General features: G+C 42.2%; 2 protein-coding genes across 2 annotated transcripts in view; one reads left to right on the forward strand and one right to left on the reverse strand.

Moving 5' to 3' along the window:
• Positions 1–2389, forward strand: part of GFM2 (GTP dependent ribosome recycling factor mitochondrial 2) — a 17996-nt gene extending 15607 nt beyond the window's left edge. Inside the window, exon 20 of the mRNA XM_015848856.2 lies at positions 366–2389. Within this exon, the coding sequence (XP_015704342.1) occupies positions 366–494 (129 nt within the window). The 3' untranslated portion in view covers positions 495–2389. The remainder of the gene's footprint in view (positions 1–365) is intronic.
• On the reverse strand, positions 1425–13243 carry HEXB (hexosaminidase subunit beta). Its single transcript, XM_015848857.1, has 14 exons — positions 12785–13243; positions 12502–12653; positions 11380–11445; positions 10580–10626; positions 10264–10374; positions 7983–8084; positions 7527–7656; positions 6639–6819; positions 5493–5579; positions 4833–4905; positions 3997–4171; positions 3427–3517; positions 3116–3220; positions 1425–1611 (listed from the first exon to the last, which is right to left on the reverse strand). The coding sequence occupies exons 1-14, from the start codon at positions 13075–13077 to the stop codon at positions 1548–1550; spliced, it is 1677 nt and encodes a 558-aa protein (XP_015704343.1). The 5' UTR covers positions 13078–13243; the 3' UTR covers positions 1425–1547.
• Between the last annotated feature and the right edge of the window lie 4099 nt (positions 13244–17342).

Below are 17342 nucleotides of genomic sequence, written 5' to 3' on the forward strand. Positions count from 1 at the left end.
TTGGAGGTCTGAGGCAAGTTATGTGGAGGTTGTGTGGGTTTAGAGCCTGTTTTGTTACTGTGCTTGCAAACTGAGTAGTATTTTGAACGTGATTCAGTGTGTTAAAGTGATATGTTGTCAGTTTTATGCCAGAGCAGCAGTAAAAACTGATTTTACAGAGAATAACTAAAAAAATAAAAAACAAAACAAGATTAATTTTTGTGTGCAATGCACTTTTAATATAGTAATGTTAAAAAAGCTACTAAAATGTTGCCATATTCTTAAGACTCTGTCCCTTTTTCCCTAGGCAAATAGTAGCCTTCTCTGCTGGTTTATCTCCTCTCTGCCCTGCATGAGGTGATGCATGTTCTCTGTTTTTTCTTCAGGGCTACTCAACAGTTCTGCGTTCTTTAACATCAGGCTCAGCAACTTTCACTTTGGAGTTGGCCAGCTATCAAGCCCTGAACAGTCAAGAGCAAAATGCGCTTCTTCAGAGGAGGATGGGGTTGGTGTGACTGCTTCGCTCTGCAGAAAAATAGATACAAGCTATCTTCCATACTGAATACTTCCAGGGGATTGCCTACATAGACCAGAATGTTCTTCTGCGATGAACTGATTGTGGTAAATGATGAATCAGCTGCAGTATGACTGACTTCTGCTTGTGACTTTCCATGGGAACGTTAAGAACGTTAAGAACGTGTTCTTCTTGCAAAGCCTTGTAATGGCAGGGCAGCTGGACAGGAGATGAAGCTACCATCTGCTGCTTTGGCAATCCTTATCTTACAGATAACCACAATGAGAAGTGATGCAAATCCTTCTTACAGGAATGAGCACTACGTGCATCTTAGTGTGTACAAGAGACTATTTCTTACATAGTAAGTAAAGTTTGTAAGTTAACGCCTATAGATGAGCAGCTACAGCGTTGTCAGGCTGTATCTTGATTCGTTTTCAGCTGCATATGAGACTGTTTAAGAAGCACTGTTAATTATAAAAATATGTTTCTGTATGGCTAGAAATCAACTTGAAATGGAATATGGTATCACTGGATACAACTCACTTTAGTTTACTTTAATAAGTACCTGGGATATGTCCTTCTGCAAATTGAGTAAGCAAAAAATACAAGAACCACAACAGCAGTCCACGCTGCTGCCTTGGTGTATATTGAAGGATTTTACTGCCATCTACAAATGACTGATGGAAGCTTTAAATGGTCTGGATTTGCTGGGCATTAATTTGTCATTTGCAGTTATGCAGTTATTTAGGAAAGTACCAAATGACAAGACATCCTGATATACAGAGAGCAGACTTTCTACACATGTAACTTTACATAACTAAAACTGAAGGAAAATAAAAACTTTGTAGGGAAGAATCCCTCTTTCTAATTAAAGTTTGATATGGAACCAACCTCGTCATCCTAGATTTAAAAAATAAAGGTCTACTCCAACAAGCACGTGAAAGACCTTTATTTTAAAAGTGAAAATTGTCTTTGGTTCAGCAATCAAACCACATGTTCACATCTTCACACCTCAGAGGCACTTCAGGTTGCTGAGTGGAGGTCTCTGAAGCAGTCACCGCCATCTTGCTTCATGGGGACAATAGCCAACAAAGAGAGGCTCAGCTGCTATGCCTCTGCTGTTAAAATAAAGTTGAATATGTATGAATAAATCAAATAATGGGCTAGTGGTTTAGGAAGGAACAGAGATAAGGGCAGTCAATTTTAATCTGCTTTATGTAAACAAATTGGGCTGCCTGCTTAGAGAGTGAAAAAGGCCCTGTTCCGTAGATTGCAATTTGGTTACTGAGCCAAGTACAGTACCCTTGTCTCAGTTGAACCTACCAGAATAACAGAAAATGACTTGAGAGGCCTAATTTCAGGGCTGGTGGTCTTGCTGTTCTGTAAAATCTATTGCTTTTAAGATGAGTAATTAATACGAAAACACAAGACAGTTAACATTGCATTTTCCCCTATATTTCCTAAGCATGCAAAGCTGATCATGTAATTTTCATTCAACTCATCACTACAGGATGCTGAGTTCAGACCTGAATGGAAGCTACTTCTACAGTACAATTTCAGTATCAATAACATTTCCCTTATATTAGAAGAGCTATTGTTCTTCCACTGACGGTGATCTAGCTGTTAGAAAGGTTCTGCCTGCCCTTTCACTCTCTGCCTGGTAATCTGATGCACACAGCAAGCCAGAGCTGTTTTATCTGGAGAGGCTCCTCAGCCTGCTGAAAAATACTGGGGTACTGACTGGAATTGCCTGTCCTCTAAAAACCTGATCTGCATCTATCTCTAAATCCTTCTTCTCATGCTTGGAATTTTCTATGGTTTGTCACAGATGACTATAAAACTAAATGGCATGCTTGTTCTTGCTGTAGACCAATTGCAGCAACATCTGAGCAACCATAAACTGCTTTCTGGCTGTGTACTTTTACAAGCGGAGTCATACTGAAACTTAAGACCTGGAACTGAGTCATTTCTACAACCACAAATATTCAAAGACAGCACTAGCAATAACGAAACAGTAAATTGTCTACACACTTTCTGAGAAAGAACTGCAGTGAGTGATCTATTATAAACTGATATAGTTTATGGTAGGCATTAAAAAAAAGTTTAATTCAGCAGGGGCTCCAGATCCACCCCTTCACACTCTACATTAAGGCAACACCTGAAAGAACAGGTCATTCAAGTCCAGCTCTCATGCAAGAAGCTCCCTTTGATTACCTGTGGCAACAATGAACCTGTCATTTCCAATAACTAACTAAAAAAATCAGTCTGTTTTTTCCTCCTGTCTGTGCACTCCTCCCATATGCCCTTTAGTAAGTCTGAAATAAGTCAGTCATAGAGTATGTTTTTTCTTTAGAGGAAAGCAAAATAGAGAGAAGTTCTAGCACTTCAGCTAGGTGCATTCATGGTTTTGAGAATGTTATTTGCAAGAATCTTCTGAACTCCTGTCTCAATGTAACTCTTTTTCCCCTTCTGAGGATACTGAAACACTTGGGATGATATTTATGTGATCAGATTAGTCTGCTATCTTTCCTTCATTTCGGAGCCAGCAAGTTATGTTTGTACTTCAACTCCACTGGCTCTAAGGCATAAGAGCAACAGGTTTACTAGAAACACGGATCTTACCTGAGCATGCGGCATCGATGGTTGGTCAGCCTTCTATAGGCATCCTGCAAGTCGGTCACATTTTTGCTGCTCCAGAGTCTCTCTCCCACAGCACTTGCCCGAGGCCTGTGAAGATACACTGAGTTTAGGGGAGATACAGTCTGCAATCAAGAATGGATAAAAGTCTTATATACCAGCTCTTTTACCAAGGAGCATCAATTTTTAATATTGCTTGGGGTCAGTATAGAGCTCCAGCACTGTTACCACTATCATACAGTAGTTTGATTAATTCATTCTCCTTGTAGCTTTCTAAAATACAAAGAAGTTCATACCATAATCTTGGTGTGAGGTTAGTTGCATCCACATATTCTCCCCACAGACAAGCTTCTCCACCTATTAAGAGCTTTTTCTGTTTTTCAGATCCTGTATTCAAAGCAGAAAGTTGGAATTTCTATTTGTCCAGGATGTGGGCATGTATCACAATTATTTTCTTTTTTTCCAGTACTCGGGACTGCTCTTCATCTGTTACTTATTTTTATCACATATCTGTCCTGAACACAAACAGCAAAAGTTCTGACTACCATCTTCAGCCAAAGGGATAGAATATACCTTTTTCTTTAACATCTGACTGTTAACACTGTATATATCATAACACTGTATGAGGCTGCCTCTAATTACAAGTTCATTGTCAGTCCACAATCATCTGCTTTGTGTTGTCCCTAATGCATGACACATCCGTTCATGCTGTGCAGCTTCCTGTCTCACACAGACCTCTGGTTATAGAGTATTTGATTATACCAACTGCATGCATCTCTGAATAGCCTTGTTTATTCAATGCATGCCCTATTATGAACCAAATACATTCACACACAGAACAATCACATTTAAAAAAAGGAACAAACCAGGGAAGTTAAGTGGTTCAACGCGGTAGTATTTTGTCCAGTCTTGTCCATAACTAATGTAGTCCAAATACCAGGGAGCTGCCAGGATAGCAGGGAACCCTGCTCTAGTGACGCTGCTTAGTTCGTGAGCGTAGTTGTTTGACATCCACACTTCAACTACAGTGTCTGGTTTCAGCTAGAAAGGAAAATTAAAAAAATAAAAATTAAAAAAAAAATCAACATGGAAGACCATCCTAATTGCTGTTGACAGGAAAAAAGACACAGTAACAGATTCCAAAACTTGGAGGGGGGCATTCTGCTTTGAAAAGGAGCACACTGGAGGCTCACTTTTGGAATTGTTTTCTTTTTCTAGACAGCCTAAAACTAATAACCCGTTAGTTTTAAACACAGTTCACACTAGAGTCAAGTACAGATTACAGCCAGTCAGTTCCCTGAGATGGCTCCTCCATGCACTGGTTACCTGACAGCTTCCAAAAGCTGAGCACCTGGTGTTACTAGTCTAGGTGTGCTGTCACCTGGGAAAATTTAAAGTATATAAGAAGGCAGAGAAACTTTCCTGCTCTTTACACATACTCTACATTAAGTGATATTATCTACTCCTACATCGAAGTAAGTGCTGCAATGCTGTTGTTCTTGTTTCACCTATTTTACCTATTAGAAAAATGGTAATTCCAGGTTAGGGTCCACACCTGGGTGGACTTACTGGTATTGTCTATTGAAGTCTGGCGATTTCCTTTAAACACAAGACAACCAAAACTACTTAAGAGTCTATTTTGGAAGCCTCCCAGGATATTGTGTTGTTTTATGAGAGTATCCTATTTACTTTTCCATCTTACCTGTGCATTGTTATCAAACACTTCCTGCCAGACCATGTATCCTTTGTTATAAGAGGAAACAATATCCAAAATCCTAGGATTTAGAAATAAGATCATTGCCTGTGAACTTCAAGCAGCCCAAACACAGACACCCAACACAGCAGTATTCCTTACATTAACACACATTGCACTTTTTCATTAATAAGGGACCTAAAGAAGCCAGACTTTTCTCATTTTGGCCTTCAATGTTCTTTCTAAAAGAACGTACATATAAAGATATGCATGTACATTACACAAACTGCTACAGAACTGCCAGTAACTCATAAAGATGTTGAAATAATAAATGCCACTTAACAAAAATCAATAGATGTCTACAAAAACCTTTTGATTTTCTATCCCAAACTTGTTTACTGACATTTCAATACACCTAGTTTAAAGATAGCCAATACTTTCAGAGTGTGTTTAGAACGAGCCTACATATCGTCACTGTGTCCCACATATTAAAGATGTAAACTATATTCAGTGTAATAATAGGAAAGAAACTGGGACATACCCCATGCATGGGAATTCTTGAAAACTATCATATATATAGTCTAAAATAGCCTACGTATGTGCACCCTGACATCCCTCTCAGATAGCAGGTGAGAAAAGCTGGGCAGGAGTTAAAAATTAAGCACTTACTTCTGAATATAGTATGATTCCAGTTTAGCATAGTCTATGCCAAATCCTTGCTTCTTCATGAACTCTTTCACTTTAGGGTTAGATCTCCTTAAATAGAAAAAAATAAATCATAAGAAATACTTTTTGTTTGTTTTAAACCTCATTTCTCAATTAGTTTTATCCAGACACAGTACATTAACTTAGGTTTGTCATAGCCTTAAATGCACAAAAGAGCAGAAGCAGCAGAATAATACAATTTAGGTATTTTGAAACCAAATTTAATCACGATTTGAAACAAAGCCAACAGTCCTAATTCTCTAGGAAAGCTACTGGAGTCCCTGACCTAAAGCAGCTTCTGGCAGGGTTCCTCAAGCTGCTAAGAGCTCTGGGGCTCCTGGCACCTCTCTCACTTAGTGGAAAAATTGCCAGCAGGCTCAGAAACTATGCAGCCAAGGAGCACCAGGGTATCTGCAGCAGTTACACTAAGGATTGAACTTGGAAGGAACTCCCTTAAAGCAAACTGACACTTTGTCCTGAAGCATTTGACAACTTATCTCTACTCCAAAAATTAAAGCAAGTTCTGAGTGTTCACGTTTGTTTCTTCAAGAGAATCCACAAATGCTAAGATCAATTTGAATGCTAATCCTATTACATCAGCTCTGAATTCTGTAATATTATTAGTTAGTCCACCATAAAGACTTAAAAATAGCCCAAATCCACAAATTGAAAACCTGTATAAATGTATGCCGTGCTTGTAATGTAAATGCACACAAGAGTCAGTACTGTAATTCTTAACATTAGCAGATTTTCTGTAAGGCAGGGCTCAGTGGAAAGGACTGGTTTTCCTTTAACACAAGGCACTTTGTAATTAATGACCTTCTATAGTGCTTAACTCCCCAAACCGTTCTCCCTTCTGAATGGTTAGTTTTCATACAGAAATCCCTTAGAGTATCCCAACATGCATGAAACACAAATGGTCAAAACAAAGTTCTGCACAACTGTAACACCTACAACACTTGCTTGTTGAAAATGCTCCACCTGTACATTCTTTCAGAAGCAGGAGCACAGAATATCTTCGGGATAAGCAGTGAAAAACATCTCACAACTGATGGATTTAGGCAAGTTTAAGAGGCACTGGCTATTTATTTTTTTGAACTGTGACCATACCAACAATCGAAGCTCACTTCATCTCCTCCCAGGTGGATGTAGGCATCAGGAAACACACTGCTGATTTCTTTGAATAATGCAGCCATGAAGTCATAAGTTGAATTTAAAATGGGATTTACAGGTCCAAAGGACCCACTTGGCTGTTCTCCACTGTAACAAGGAGTGAGAAGATCTTTTTGACCTAGTAGAAACAATTAATAGAGGATATTCAGTTCCATGCTAGCGTTCTACCTCTGCTAGCAGAAAGTAGATCACTCATATTACAAAGGTTAATATTCACGACAAAGTCCTCAACTATTCCATATAAAATTGAATAGAGGTGAGGTAAAACAATTATGCCTGAAGTTGAAGAACCCTCTAACTGGAAATGAAGACTTCTAAACTTCTGATTTAAAACCATACATTTATGGAACATATTCCACCACCTAGAAAGCAACTCCTGGATGACTACTTGAATAACAAAGCTTTAACAGAACTACGAAATACGCCAATTAGAAGGAAGCAGGGTCTGTGAAAGAACAAGGTGGGGGTCCCTCCAGGGACAGCAGCTCACTATTTCTACCCTCTGCTTTATTACTCTAAACTCAAGATGACTCTATGGGATAAACACATCAATATGAAACTAAAGCAGATAGAATATACTTAGTTTGTGCACACGCACCCTGCACAGGAAATGACTGCTCAGTTTCAGCTTCCTCCATTCACTTTTGCTTCTCTCACATCTAAGGTCTTAACCATCACCGGATTCTTCTTGCTTACCTCTTCCCAAATGCCTTTCAAAGCAATTCAAAAGCTGCTTTTAACAAGCTCTCTTACTTTCATATAGGAATATTATGCTGCACTTTACTCATCACAATCCTTTAATCATTAATGCTTTCTTTGACATACCTTTTCCCCAAGACTGTGTATGTCCTGGGGTATCAAACTCTGGGATAACTCTAATGCCCCTTAATCGGGCATACTCGATCACCAGACGGACGTCAGTAGGGGTATAGACGTGGTTGTAAGAGTAAGCCCCCTGTGAAGCGCATATATTTAGACAAAGTTTACATGACATTATACCATCAGGTTTTTCCAGTAGATAAGGGTTATTTATTTATTTGTTTATACAAAGAAGCAAATTTGACTTTCCCTCCAACTCTTTATCACTAATTCTGAAACAAAGAACCCTTGTAAGGTTACATTCATTACTAATGCAAACATACAGATGGTGGGTAACTCTGTTTCACAATAGGCCAAAGGAGATGTTATCAACCGTTTGTAGGTTCTTGTATCTGCATTTGGTTTTCAAGAAATACGCCAGATTTCTGCCCTTTCCACTGTACACTGAAGATGTCTACTCACCTTGTTACTAAGTTCAGGAAAAAAAATACTCTGGTAAGGAAATGACTGATCATCTACTATATGCCAGTGAAGAACATTGAACTTGTTAAAAGCCATGGCATCCTGTAACGAACAATGCAAGAAAGTCCACTTAAGCATTTTATTCTCACAGAAGACCTATGCAAAAAAGATGGTCTTGTCCCAGTATACCCTGCACACCTAGCACAATGACTAAAGCAAAGCAAAAGCATACCATTTTTTACTGAAACTCAGAAGTAAACACCAAAATGCAACAACCTGATTAATATCACTTATTTCGTCTGCCGCCTATTTGCTGCAGTTCTGTCATCAAGCAATTGATCATGCTACACTGGTAGAAGGGGAACTTCTATAAATTCTGGTGAATTTTTTCCACTTCTCAACATATCTGGTTGATTTCCTAACAATTAACTATTTCAGCTTATAGGAAAGCTTACATTTTTCTACCTAAATACTTTATACTTGTAACTTAAATTCCTACTACTGATTACATCCTCATGTGACAATAACCTCCTCAGAATGCACTTCAAATTCAGGCAAAGTAAACCGTGCATTTTTCAGTCAATAGAGTGTCAGTACTTCTATCTTGTAAACTGTACATTATGCACACAAATGTAAACAAATTTATTATAGAATTGTGACTCCAGATGAGCACTTACACACATATTACGGGTTTCGTAAGTTCTTCAGAGTCACTGAAGTGTTGTGTGCTGGGAGGAACTTGTGCTCTTCTGGGACAAGCAACTGCAACACAGTTGCATCCAATTGCTTGCACAATCCATCTTTTCCCCTTCATCCAAGCTGAATTTTCTGAAGCAGCTGAGTTATTATTGCTTGTCTTCATGCATCTCTACCGACTCACACCTTTCCACATAAAAATTACACTTCCTGATCCTCCCCCTACTCCTCCCTCCCTATGGACAATGCCCTTCCTTGTGATACAGCACAGTAGTCAGACACAAACAGGAAACGTACTTAAACTGCTGCCTTAAGCATCTAATTACCACATGTCAGTGAAGGGATTACTGCTGCTTTTTATTACGCTAGTCTGGATTCAAGCAGCCACAAAGAAGGAAAAGCACTCTTTTTTCTTAAACTGGTAAAATGACCTAAAGCACAGCTCTGAGGAAGTAGCTGAACCACAGACATCATCTAAGGAAAGAAAATGGAAGAGTAACAGTTATAAGAATTAAAAAATGATAAGAAACTCAAGGCTCAAAAGTCAAGTTCCACTTCAGGCGCACATCTGTTCTTTCGGAAAAGACAACAAATATTGACACAGGAACTACCTGAGTAGATGGAACATTCCCAGTTGTACATGACTACCCACATAAACCAAATTGCTGAGCATGGAATGATATTACAGGTAAACACAAGTTGTAAATACTCATGGAGGGGCTAGCTCCAAGTGCTGTTCAAGGACAACCCCAGCAATAAAGACTGGCTCTACCTGCACTCTCCTTTTGCCCACCTAAGCCTGCTCTGCAAAGTTCTGGAACACAGAAGGGAAGTAACTCAGAAAAACTAAGCCTGGAAAAACGGGACAGACAAGACAGGAAATTGCTTATTCCCTCATTCAAAGGCTCCTCCGCTTCAACCAAACAAGACCTGCTACAAGTACTTTAAGAAAAAAATAAGACAGTATGAAGTAAGAAAACCCATGGTGTCTGGTGCTGAATTAGACAAATCCCTGACCTCATCAAGTGAGAGTAAAAATATGCATTTCTTACTCTGCATAAGCTCTTCATAGAAATTTTACTATCTTCTCTCTTTTTTTACCTTTTTTTTTTTTGAAAAGAAGTAATAAAAAAAATAAATTAGCTCACAATGAACATTTTAGAATTTGCCTCCTTTTGTACTTCATTACTGAATTACTCCTAGCAAGTTAAGAATTGACTACATGGTTGCTTAAAACACTGTCGTTTTCCTGCAACCATCGGCACCCAAATTAGTGACTGCAGGGTCTCCCCTATACTGCTTGCTGACAGATGTCTCAAAACATGCTTCCAGGAAACATCTGGTTTAGGCAACAGCAAACACTAAAAACCCAAGGTGCACAAAATCCCAGTCACCTTGACAAACTATGAATCACTCCACCTGCCCACTCAATTCATATCAAGCACAGACACTGACCTCCACTTAGGAAAGTTCACCCTGCCCTTTCAGATGTTAGCCAGGTTCTCATTTCATACCAAGATCAGTAGCTACCTACTTCAGTAAATAAAATACAGTTACAATAAGTCTTCCATGTCACTCCACTTACCAGGTTTGTGAGAATAGATTTCAATGGCAAATAGTGCCTCGACGTGTCAAGTAAGATTCCTCTGTGTGCAAACCTTGGGAAGTCATAGATTTCAGATTCATTGATGAGAAACTATAAAAGTGAGATTTGATAATTAGAATTCCCATTTTATGTTCATCATTACAAACATGAAATATTTCTCAGTTTGTTAACAGCTTTCCAAACATTATTTTCTGAATAAGTAATTAATGAAACCTGTTTATCTACTGTTCCTTGAGGAATAAAGAATGTGGCTGTCTGTTATCAGACCGTGTTTTCAGCTAACAACTATACTTACACTTCCATAATCATCTTCGTGAACCAACTGACTGAAGGTTTCCAAACCTGGGAAAATCAAAGAAAGAAATCCAGAATACACCACACTGATATTCCTTAAAATTTTAGTTAAAAACAAGACCCAAATTATTTACGGGAATGCAGATAGCAAGAAAGAATGCCTTATTATTGAGTTTCTTGTTATCACATTTGCCTTTGTTGCTCAAGCAAGAAAGTTAACAAAGTACCAAAAAGAGAACAGATCAAACTCTCCATTATATACAAGCACTGGAAATTATTATCGTGGCTCAGAAGCACCAAATTAATCTTTGACAGAATGATAACAACAGAGAGTGAGGTAGGAATGTCTGTTATTATCATACACATATTCCTGCCGTTTCTGGAGCAGGTGAATTTTCCAATTCAGCATTAAAAATTTGCTAATTTAGATAACATTCCAGTAAGAAATGCAGACTGAGACTTCAGCATCATGGTTCTCTTGGTGATGGTGACCTGCATGTTGTTATTAGTGCAGTCACAGAACAACTTATTGACACTACAGATCAGAGAGATTTTTTTAGCACTCGGGATCTGGTTGGCCTGGCTGATTTCACATACAGCAATCAGGCAGTTATGGTGTGCCACTGGATCTGGGATACTGAGCACACAGACTGAAGGAGTGTGCAGTGCACATTTTGGTACCTTAGGCCCCCACATGCCTGAATGAGGGCATGCCTCAGCAGTCAGCTGGTTCTTAACTCTGCCATGCAGTCTGTATAAGCTTAGAACAAAAACAGCTCTGTACGGAAAGCATCAGCTTACCTCTTAAAGCTCCCCATACTTCATCTGCTTTCAGTATAGCCACAGGCTCACTTACAGTTAAATGATCTAAAAAGAGGGAAGAAGAGTTATTCCTAGAGAAGGCAAGGATTGCCAAGACATTATCAGGCACTAAGATATTCAAGATTCCCTTTTTGATTTTTTTCTCCATTACTCTGGTGCTCCATTACTCTGATTATCTTCATGGTGCTCCTCTGGACCTGCTCCAGCAGCTCCGCATCCTTCCTGGACTGGGGGCCAATCCCCTTCCTCTCCCTGCTGGCCATCCCTCTTTTGATGCATCCCAGGATATCAATGGCTTTCTGGGCTTCAAGCACACACTGCTTTTCACCCACTAGGCCCCATTGGTCTTTCTTCACAGGGCTGCTCTCAATGAGTTCTTCTTACAGCCTGTACTCATATTCGGGAATGCCTCAACCCAAGTGCAACACCTTGCACTTGGCCTTGTTAAACCTCATTAGATTCTCATGTGCCCGCCCTCACACTATGAGACAGCCACTGACTAAACCATACCATTTCTGTTTAGAAAAGAACAACAATAAACTGCTCAATGCAGCAAGTGAATGATTTCCTTACAGAAAAGAAGAATCAGCTTTCATTAAGAACTGAAGTTCACATGGCTGTCCGAAGTTCAGCTAGTAGTAAGGCAATGTAATAAGCTAACCATAAGTGCTGAAGCATTAGTGACTTTGCTGCTTCCCATGATAACTGTGATAAGAAACTAAAGAACTAGTGGTTAGGAGTTCATTTTAAGAGTGTTTGTCCAATCTGGATGTCAGCTGTGGAGAATCAGAGCAGGACAAATCCAATGTAACCATCACGTTGTTAATCCTGCCTTGTATCTGTTGGCAAAATGAAAGCGTTTTTACAACTCGCACTCAGCTGCTCCTTCACCCAGCACTACATGTTGAGGAGATCACACATGATGCCACTGACTAATGTCATGACTTGGCGCGCTCTCAATTACACAACAGCACGATTAGGTATGAGCTGCTGTGTCCTCACAAGCCTCCGTGAGCCTATTATTTCCAAGGAGGAAAAAATAAATCACCGTCTGACTTCTGCGCTGGCCGTTAAGGCTGAGCACGACACCGCGGTACTCACAGGCCTCGTTGGACGCGAGGTGCGGGAAGCTGTTACAGCCGGGCTCCGGGGAGGCGATCACCACCTGCAACTGCGACAGTTCCCCTTGTGCAGACGGCGACTCTCGGTGCGGCTTCCTCCAGTGGGAGCGCCCGAAGATGTACTCGTAATACCTGCGGGGAGAGCACAGCTCAGGGAGACTGAGCTGCTCCCCGGAGCCCGCCGCCCCTGCAGCCCCTATGAAGCCCCTATGAAGCCCCTGCCGCCCCTGTGAAGCCCCTGCCGCCCCGCCGCCTGCCCTCACCTGCGGAAGGCGTCCTGCAGGATTCCGCAGCCCGGTCCCGCTGAGGAGCCGGCGCCGTGCACCACCTGGAAGCGCTCGGGGGCCAACTGCAGCCGGAGATGGGACGTGCGGAGCGACTGCGGCAGCGGCCACAGCGAGTCCTCGGAGACGGCGTCCGATCCCGTCCCCCATTCGGACGGCTCCGGCTGCAGGTCGGGGGGCGGCTCTCCGCGGCCGAAGCTGGCGCCCAGCAGCACGGCGGGGACGAGGAGCAGCCCTAGGAGCAACCCAGCTACTCCCATGGCTCTGACCATAGCAATGCGGCCGGCAGAGGCCCCGCCGAGTGAGCCCGCCGCTCCGCCTCCGCCATCACGGGACCGCGGCGCACCGCCCTCCGTACCGCCCCACGGCGGGGAGACCCGCACCTCAGGGCGGCGACGGCCGGGACGGGTCTGTGCGGTGTGGAGAGCGAGAAGGGGTTTGTGCAGAGGATTCCATCACAGCGAAGTGTTGTCAGAAAGCAGTTTCGGCCTTAGCAGAACCTGTTAGAAGTGCTTTCTGCGGAATGGAAGTGTGCAAACCCGGAGAGGTTGTGGATTCTCCTCTGGAGATGCTTACAAACACCCCTAGACGCCAACCTGTGCAGCCTTTCTTTAGGGGCCCTGCTTTGAAGGGGGTTTAATGATCTCTAGGGGTCCCTTCTGGCCCCTACAATTCTGACAGGTCCCACTGTAAATCTTGGAAGGCGTGAGGTGTTTGGAGGGCAAGGCATGTGCCTGGAAGCTGAAAATTCCAGTGGGGAGGCATTCTGACTTGAAGGCACTGCTAATTAGATGATTAACGAGAGCCGTGCATGCTAGTGCCCTTGCTCAGGTGACACAGGACAGCAGCAGGATGCTCTCAGCTGCACACTGCTCCTGTGGTGCCTCTGCAGCGCCACCAACATTCTTTCAGGAGGCAGCTGTGGAGACACACGCTCTGGATACAAGAAACAGAAGAAATGAGGTATGGAGAGGATGCTCTTGTGATGTCAAGGTTGCTTCCCTGCAAAAAGCCTCACTCTTTTTGTGACTTATTGCAGAATTGTTTTTCACAGCAGGATGAGTCCTTGCCACTGGTTGCAAATCTGGATGGAAGCTGTTCAATCATGGCAAAATGGTACTTAATCTTATCATATTTTAGGTAAAAATAAACTCCTTATTATGGGATACCAAATAGGCACCTAACACTCATGAGTCCCTGCAGCAAGCAGCTTGGTGTAGAAGTGGTCTCGTCAGGCTTTCCCAGAGGCTGTACTGTACATGCAGTCCAAGCTCTGGCACAGGCTTCCAGCTTCTTGATGTGCTCTTAGCCCTTCCCCTCTCTGACCATCTTCACTGTTGTGCTGCTGGAGCTGCTCATGGTGTCCATTGCTGGTCGTGTTTTGGGGGCATATTTAGGAAATCTGGATTCTTTCATGTATTTCCTTAGCACAACTGAGAGATCAGTAAGCTCTTTGAGCAAGTGGTGACAAACTGAAGTTGGTAGGGAGCTATATGCTGTAACAGCAGGCCTGCTGTAGTAAGTACGTTTATTTCTTGATGTCACCCTTTAAACAAGCTGCTTTGTGCACAATCATGTAATTAAAACAGTTTTGCATTTTCTTCTCTGTGTGGACCTTCTGATAATTGACAAGGACAGCAGATAGCTTTTTCATGTGTAAGTATGTGAAACACAGGCTTATTTCTCTTACTCATATGTTGTGAAGCAACTTCCAGGAATTTAATCTCCCTGAGACATCTACCTCAGATAGTTTAGCTTTAAATTGGACGCTGGAATTTAAAAGCTATTGGATTAGAGGGTGGAATGGAGCATGACTGTGGAGGAGCACTGAAGTGCAGGCTGCAGTTCCCCAGTGTGTCAGCTGGCTGCTGAGTGTCAGAGGCCTGCTAACTTAACTGGGTTTCCACTGCGTGTAGCAGGCTGGAGGAACTGCAGTGCATGAAGAGCTGGGTGAGAAGACATCAGTGTTTTTCAAGACAACATGCTATTTAATTAAGTAATTAAGTAACCAAATAGTTTATTTTCTTTGAGGAACACAACAAGAGGAAACAACAAAAGAAACTGAGCTTGTAATACCAAGGTATGGAATGGAGTATGAGGTTAGAGAACAGCAGATGGATGAGAGCCCTTGCTTTTCCTCTTGTATTTCATGAATAGGAAAACATGAGATCTAGAAGATTGAGTGGTTCCCCCCACTCAGTTCCACCTTTCAATTCCTTAAAGGCAACTAAAAAGGCAGAAAAAATGATATAGATATGGCATAATTCGGTGTCAACATCATGCAGCTTCCTGTAGATTAAATAAATTCAAAATAAAGCTTTTATTTGAAAGGGCACAGGGAAAATAGCCACATTTCAATATGATTTAAATTATTACTCAAGCCAAGGAAGTGACAGACACCTTGCTTAGTTACCTTGTTTGTTAGGAAGTTCATAACCACACCCCATAACTACATGGAGAGCTTCCTTCCATTTCCCCCTCCCCAAATACAGCATGCCTTGTCTGCAGTGTGAGTCACAAACCATAGTATCCAGTGTTGTTAACACATCCATGGCAGAACAAATGATCACTTATCTTCTTAGGGAAAGCAGGACACTGATATCAGATATTTTATGTGGTGCATTATTTCCTGCTAGTCCCAGGGAAGTGGTCTGTGAGATGAGGAGTTTTTTTTAGTGGGATTCATGAATATAACATATAACTGGTGAGATGTTTCATAATAGTTTTCATGGCCTGAAGAATATGCATCACTGAATTTAATTCTTGACTATTACCTAGTTGCTATTACTGAAATATGGTGGGACTGCTTCCATGACTCGAGTGCTGCGATGGATGGATACAAGCTCTTCAGAAGGGATAGATGAGGAAGGAAGGGTGGTGGTGTAGCCCTTTATATTAAAGACTGTTTTGATGTTGAAGAGCTTGGGGTTGGGAATGATAAAGTTGAGTGTCTATGGGTAAGGGTCAGGGGGAAGGCCTGTAGGGGAGACATCTATGTGAGGATCTGTTATAGATCGCCTAATCAGGATGAAAAGGTGGACGAGGGATTCTATGAGCTTGTGGAAGCTGCACGTTCACCAGCACCCATTCTCTTGGGAGACTTCAACTTCCCTCATATATATTGGAAACATAATACAGCACAGAGGAGGCAGTCCAAGAGGTTTCTAGACTGTGTGGAAGATAGCTTCGCTACGCAGCTGGTATGAGAACCTACCGGGGTGGTGCCCTGATAGGTCTGCTCTTCACTGTCAGTGAAGCACTGGTGAGTGATGTGAAGGTTGGGGACTGTCTTGGGCAGTGACCATGAAATTGTAGAATTCTCTGCTCTTGGAGATGTCAGAAGGGTGACTAGCAAAACTGCTATCCTGAACTTCCAGAGGGCGGACTTTGACCTGTTCAGGATGATTGTAGCAGGAGTCTCTTGGGAGTCATTCCTTAAGGGTAAAGGGGTTCAGGAAGCCTGAATACTCCTCTAGATGGAAATTTTGAAGGCACAAGAACAGGCTGTCCCTGAATGCCATAAGGCAAGCTGTAGGAAAAGAAGGCCGGTGTAGATGAACCAGGAAGAAAAAGAGTCTGTCCTCTGGAAGCAGGAACAGGCTACTTGGGGAGATTACAAGGAAGTTGCTAAGGTATGCAGGGAGGAAGTTAGGAAGGCAAAGGCCCAACTTGAACTCAGATTGGCCACTGTGGTAAAAGAGAATAAGAAATTCTTTTACAAATATATCAGTGGTAAGAGAAGAACCAAGGAAAATATCCATCCTTTACTTGATGCAGCAGGGAATGTGACCACTGAGGATAAGGAGAAGGCTGAGATCCTCAGCACCTTCTTTACATCTGCCTTTAATAGGCAGATCAGTTATCCTCAGGGCACTTTACACCCTGATCTGGAAGTCTGGGATGCTACACAGAATACACCCCCAGTGATTCAGGTGGAGACAGTTAGAGAGCTCCTCCTCCATCTGGGCTCTCAGAAGCCCATAGGACCATGCAGGCTCCACCCTTGGGTGCTGAGGGAGTTGGTGGGAGTGATTGCCAGCTACCTATCAGCATTCCTGCCTATCTGGAGAGGTCCTGGAGGATTGGAGGCTTGCCAGTGTGACTCCTATCTACAAGGGCTGTAAGGAGGATCCAGAGAACTACAGGTCTGTCAGCCTGACCTTGGTACTGGGGAAAGTTATGGAACAGATCATCTTGGGTGAGATCATGTGGCATGTGCGTGGCATCCAGGGGATCAGGCCCAGTCAGCATGGGTTCATGAAGGGCAGGTCGTGCTTGACCAACCTCGTTTCCATCTATGACTGGGTGACCAGACTCTCTCTCTCTCTCTATATATATATATGTTTATATACCAATAGAAAAATTACAAAACCATGACACTTTATTGATGACCTAGATGGGGAGATTGAGTGTACCCTCAGTAAGTTTGCAGATGACACCAAGTTGGGAAGTGGTGTCGACCTGCCTGATGGTAGGGAGAACCTTCAGAGGGATCTGGATAGGCTGGATAGCTGGGCTGAGGTGAATGGGATGTGGT

This window comes from Coturnix japonica, chromosome Z, assembly GCF_001577835.2.
Source record: "Coturnix japonica isolate 7356 chromosome Z, Coturnix japonica 2.1, whole genome shotgun sequence".
Taxonomy (NCBI): domain Eukaryota; kingdom Metazoa; phylum Chordata; class Aves; order Galliformes; family Phasianidae; genus Coturnix; species Coturnix japonica.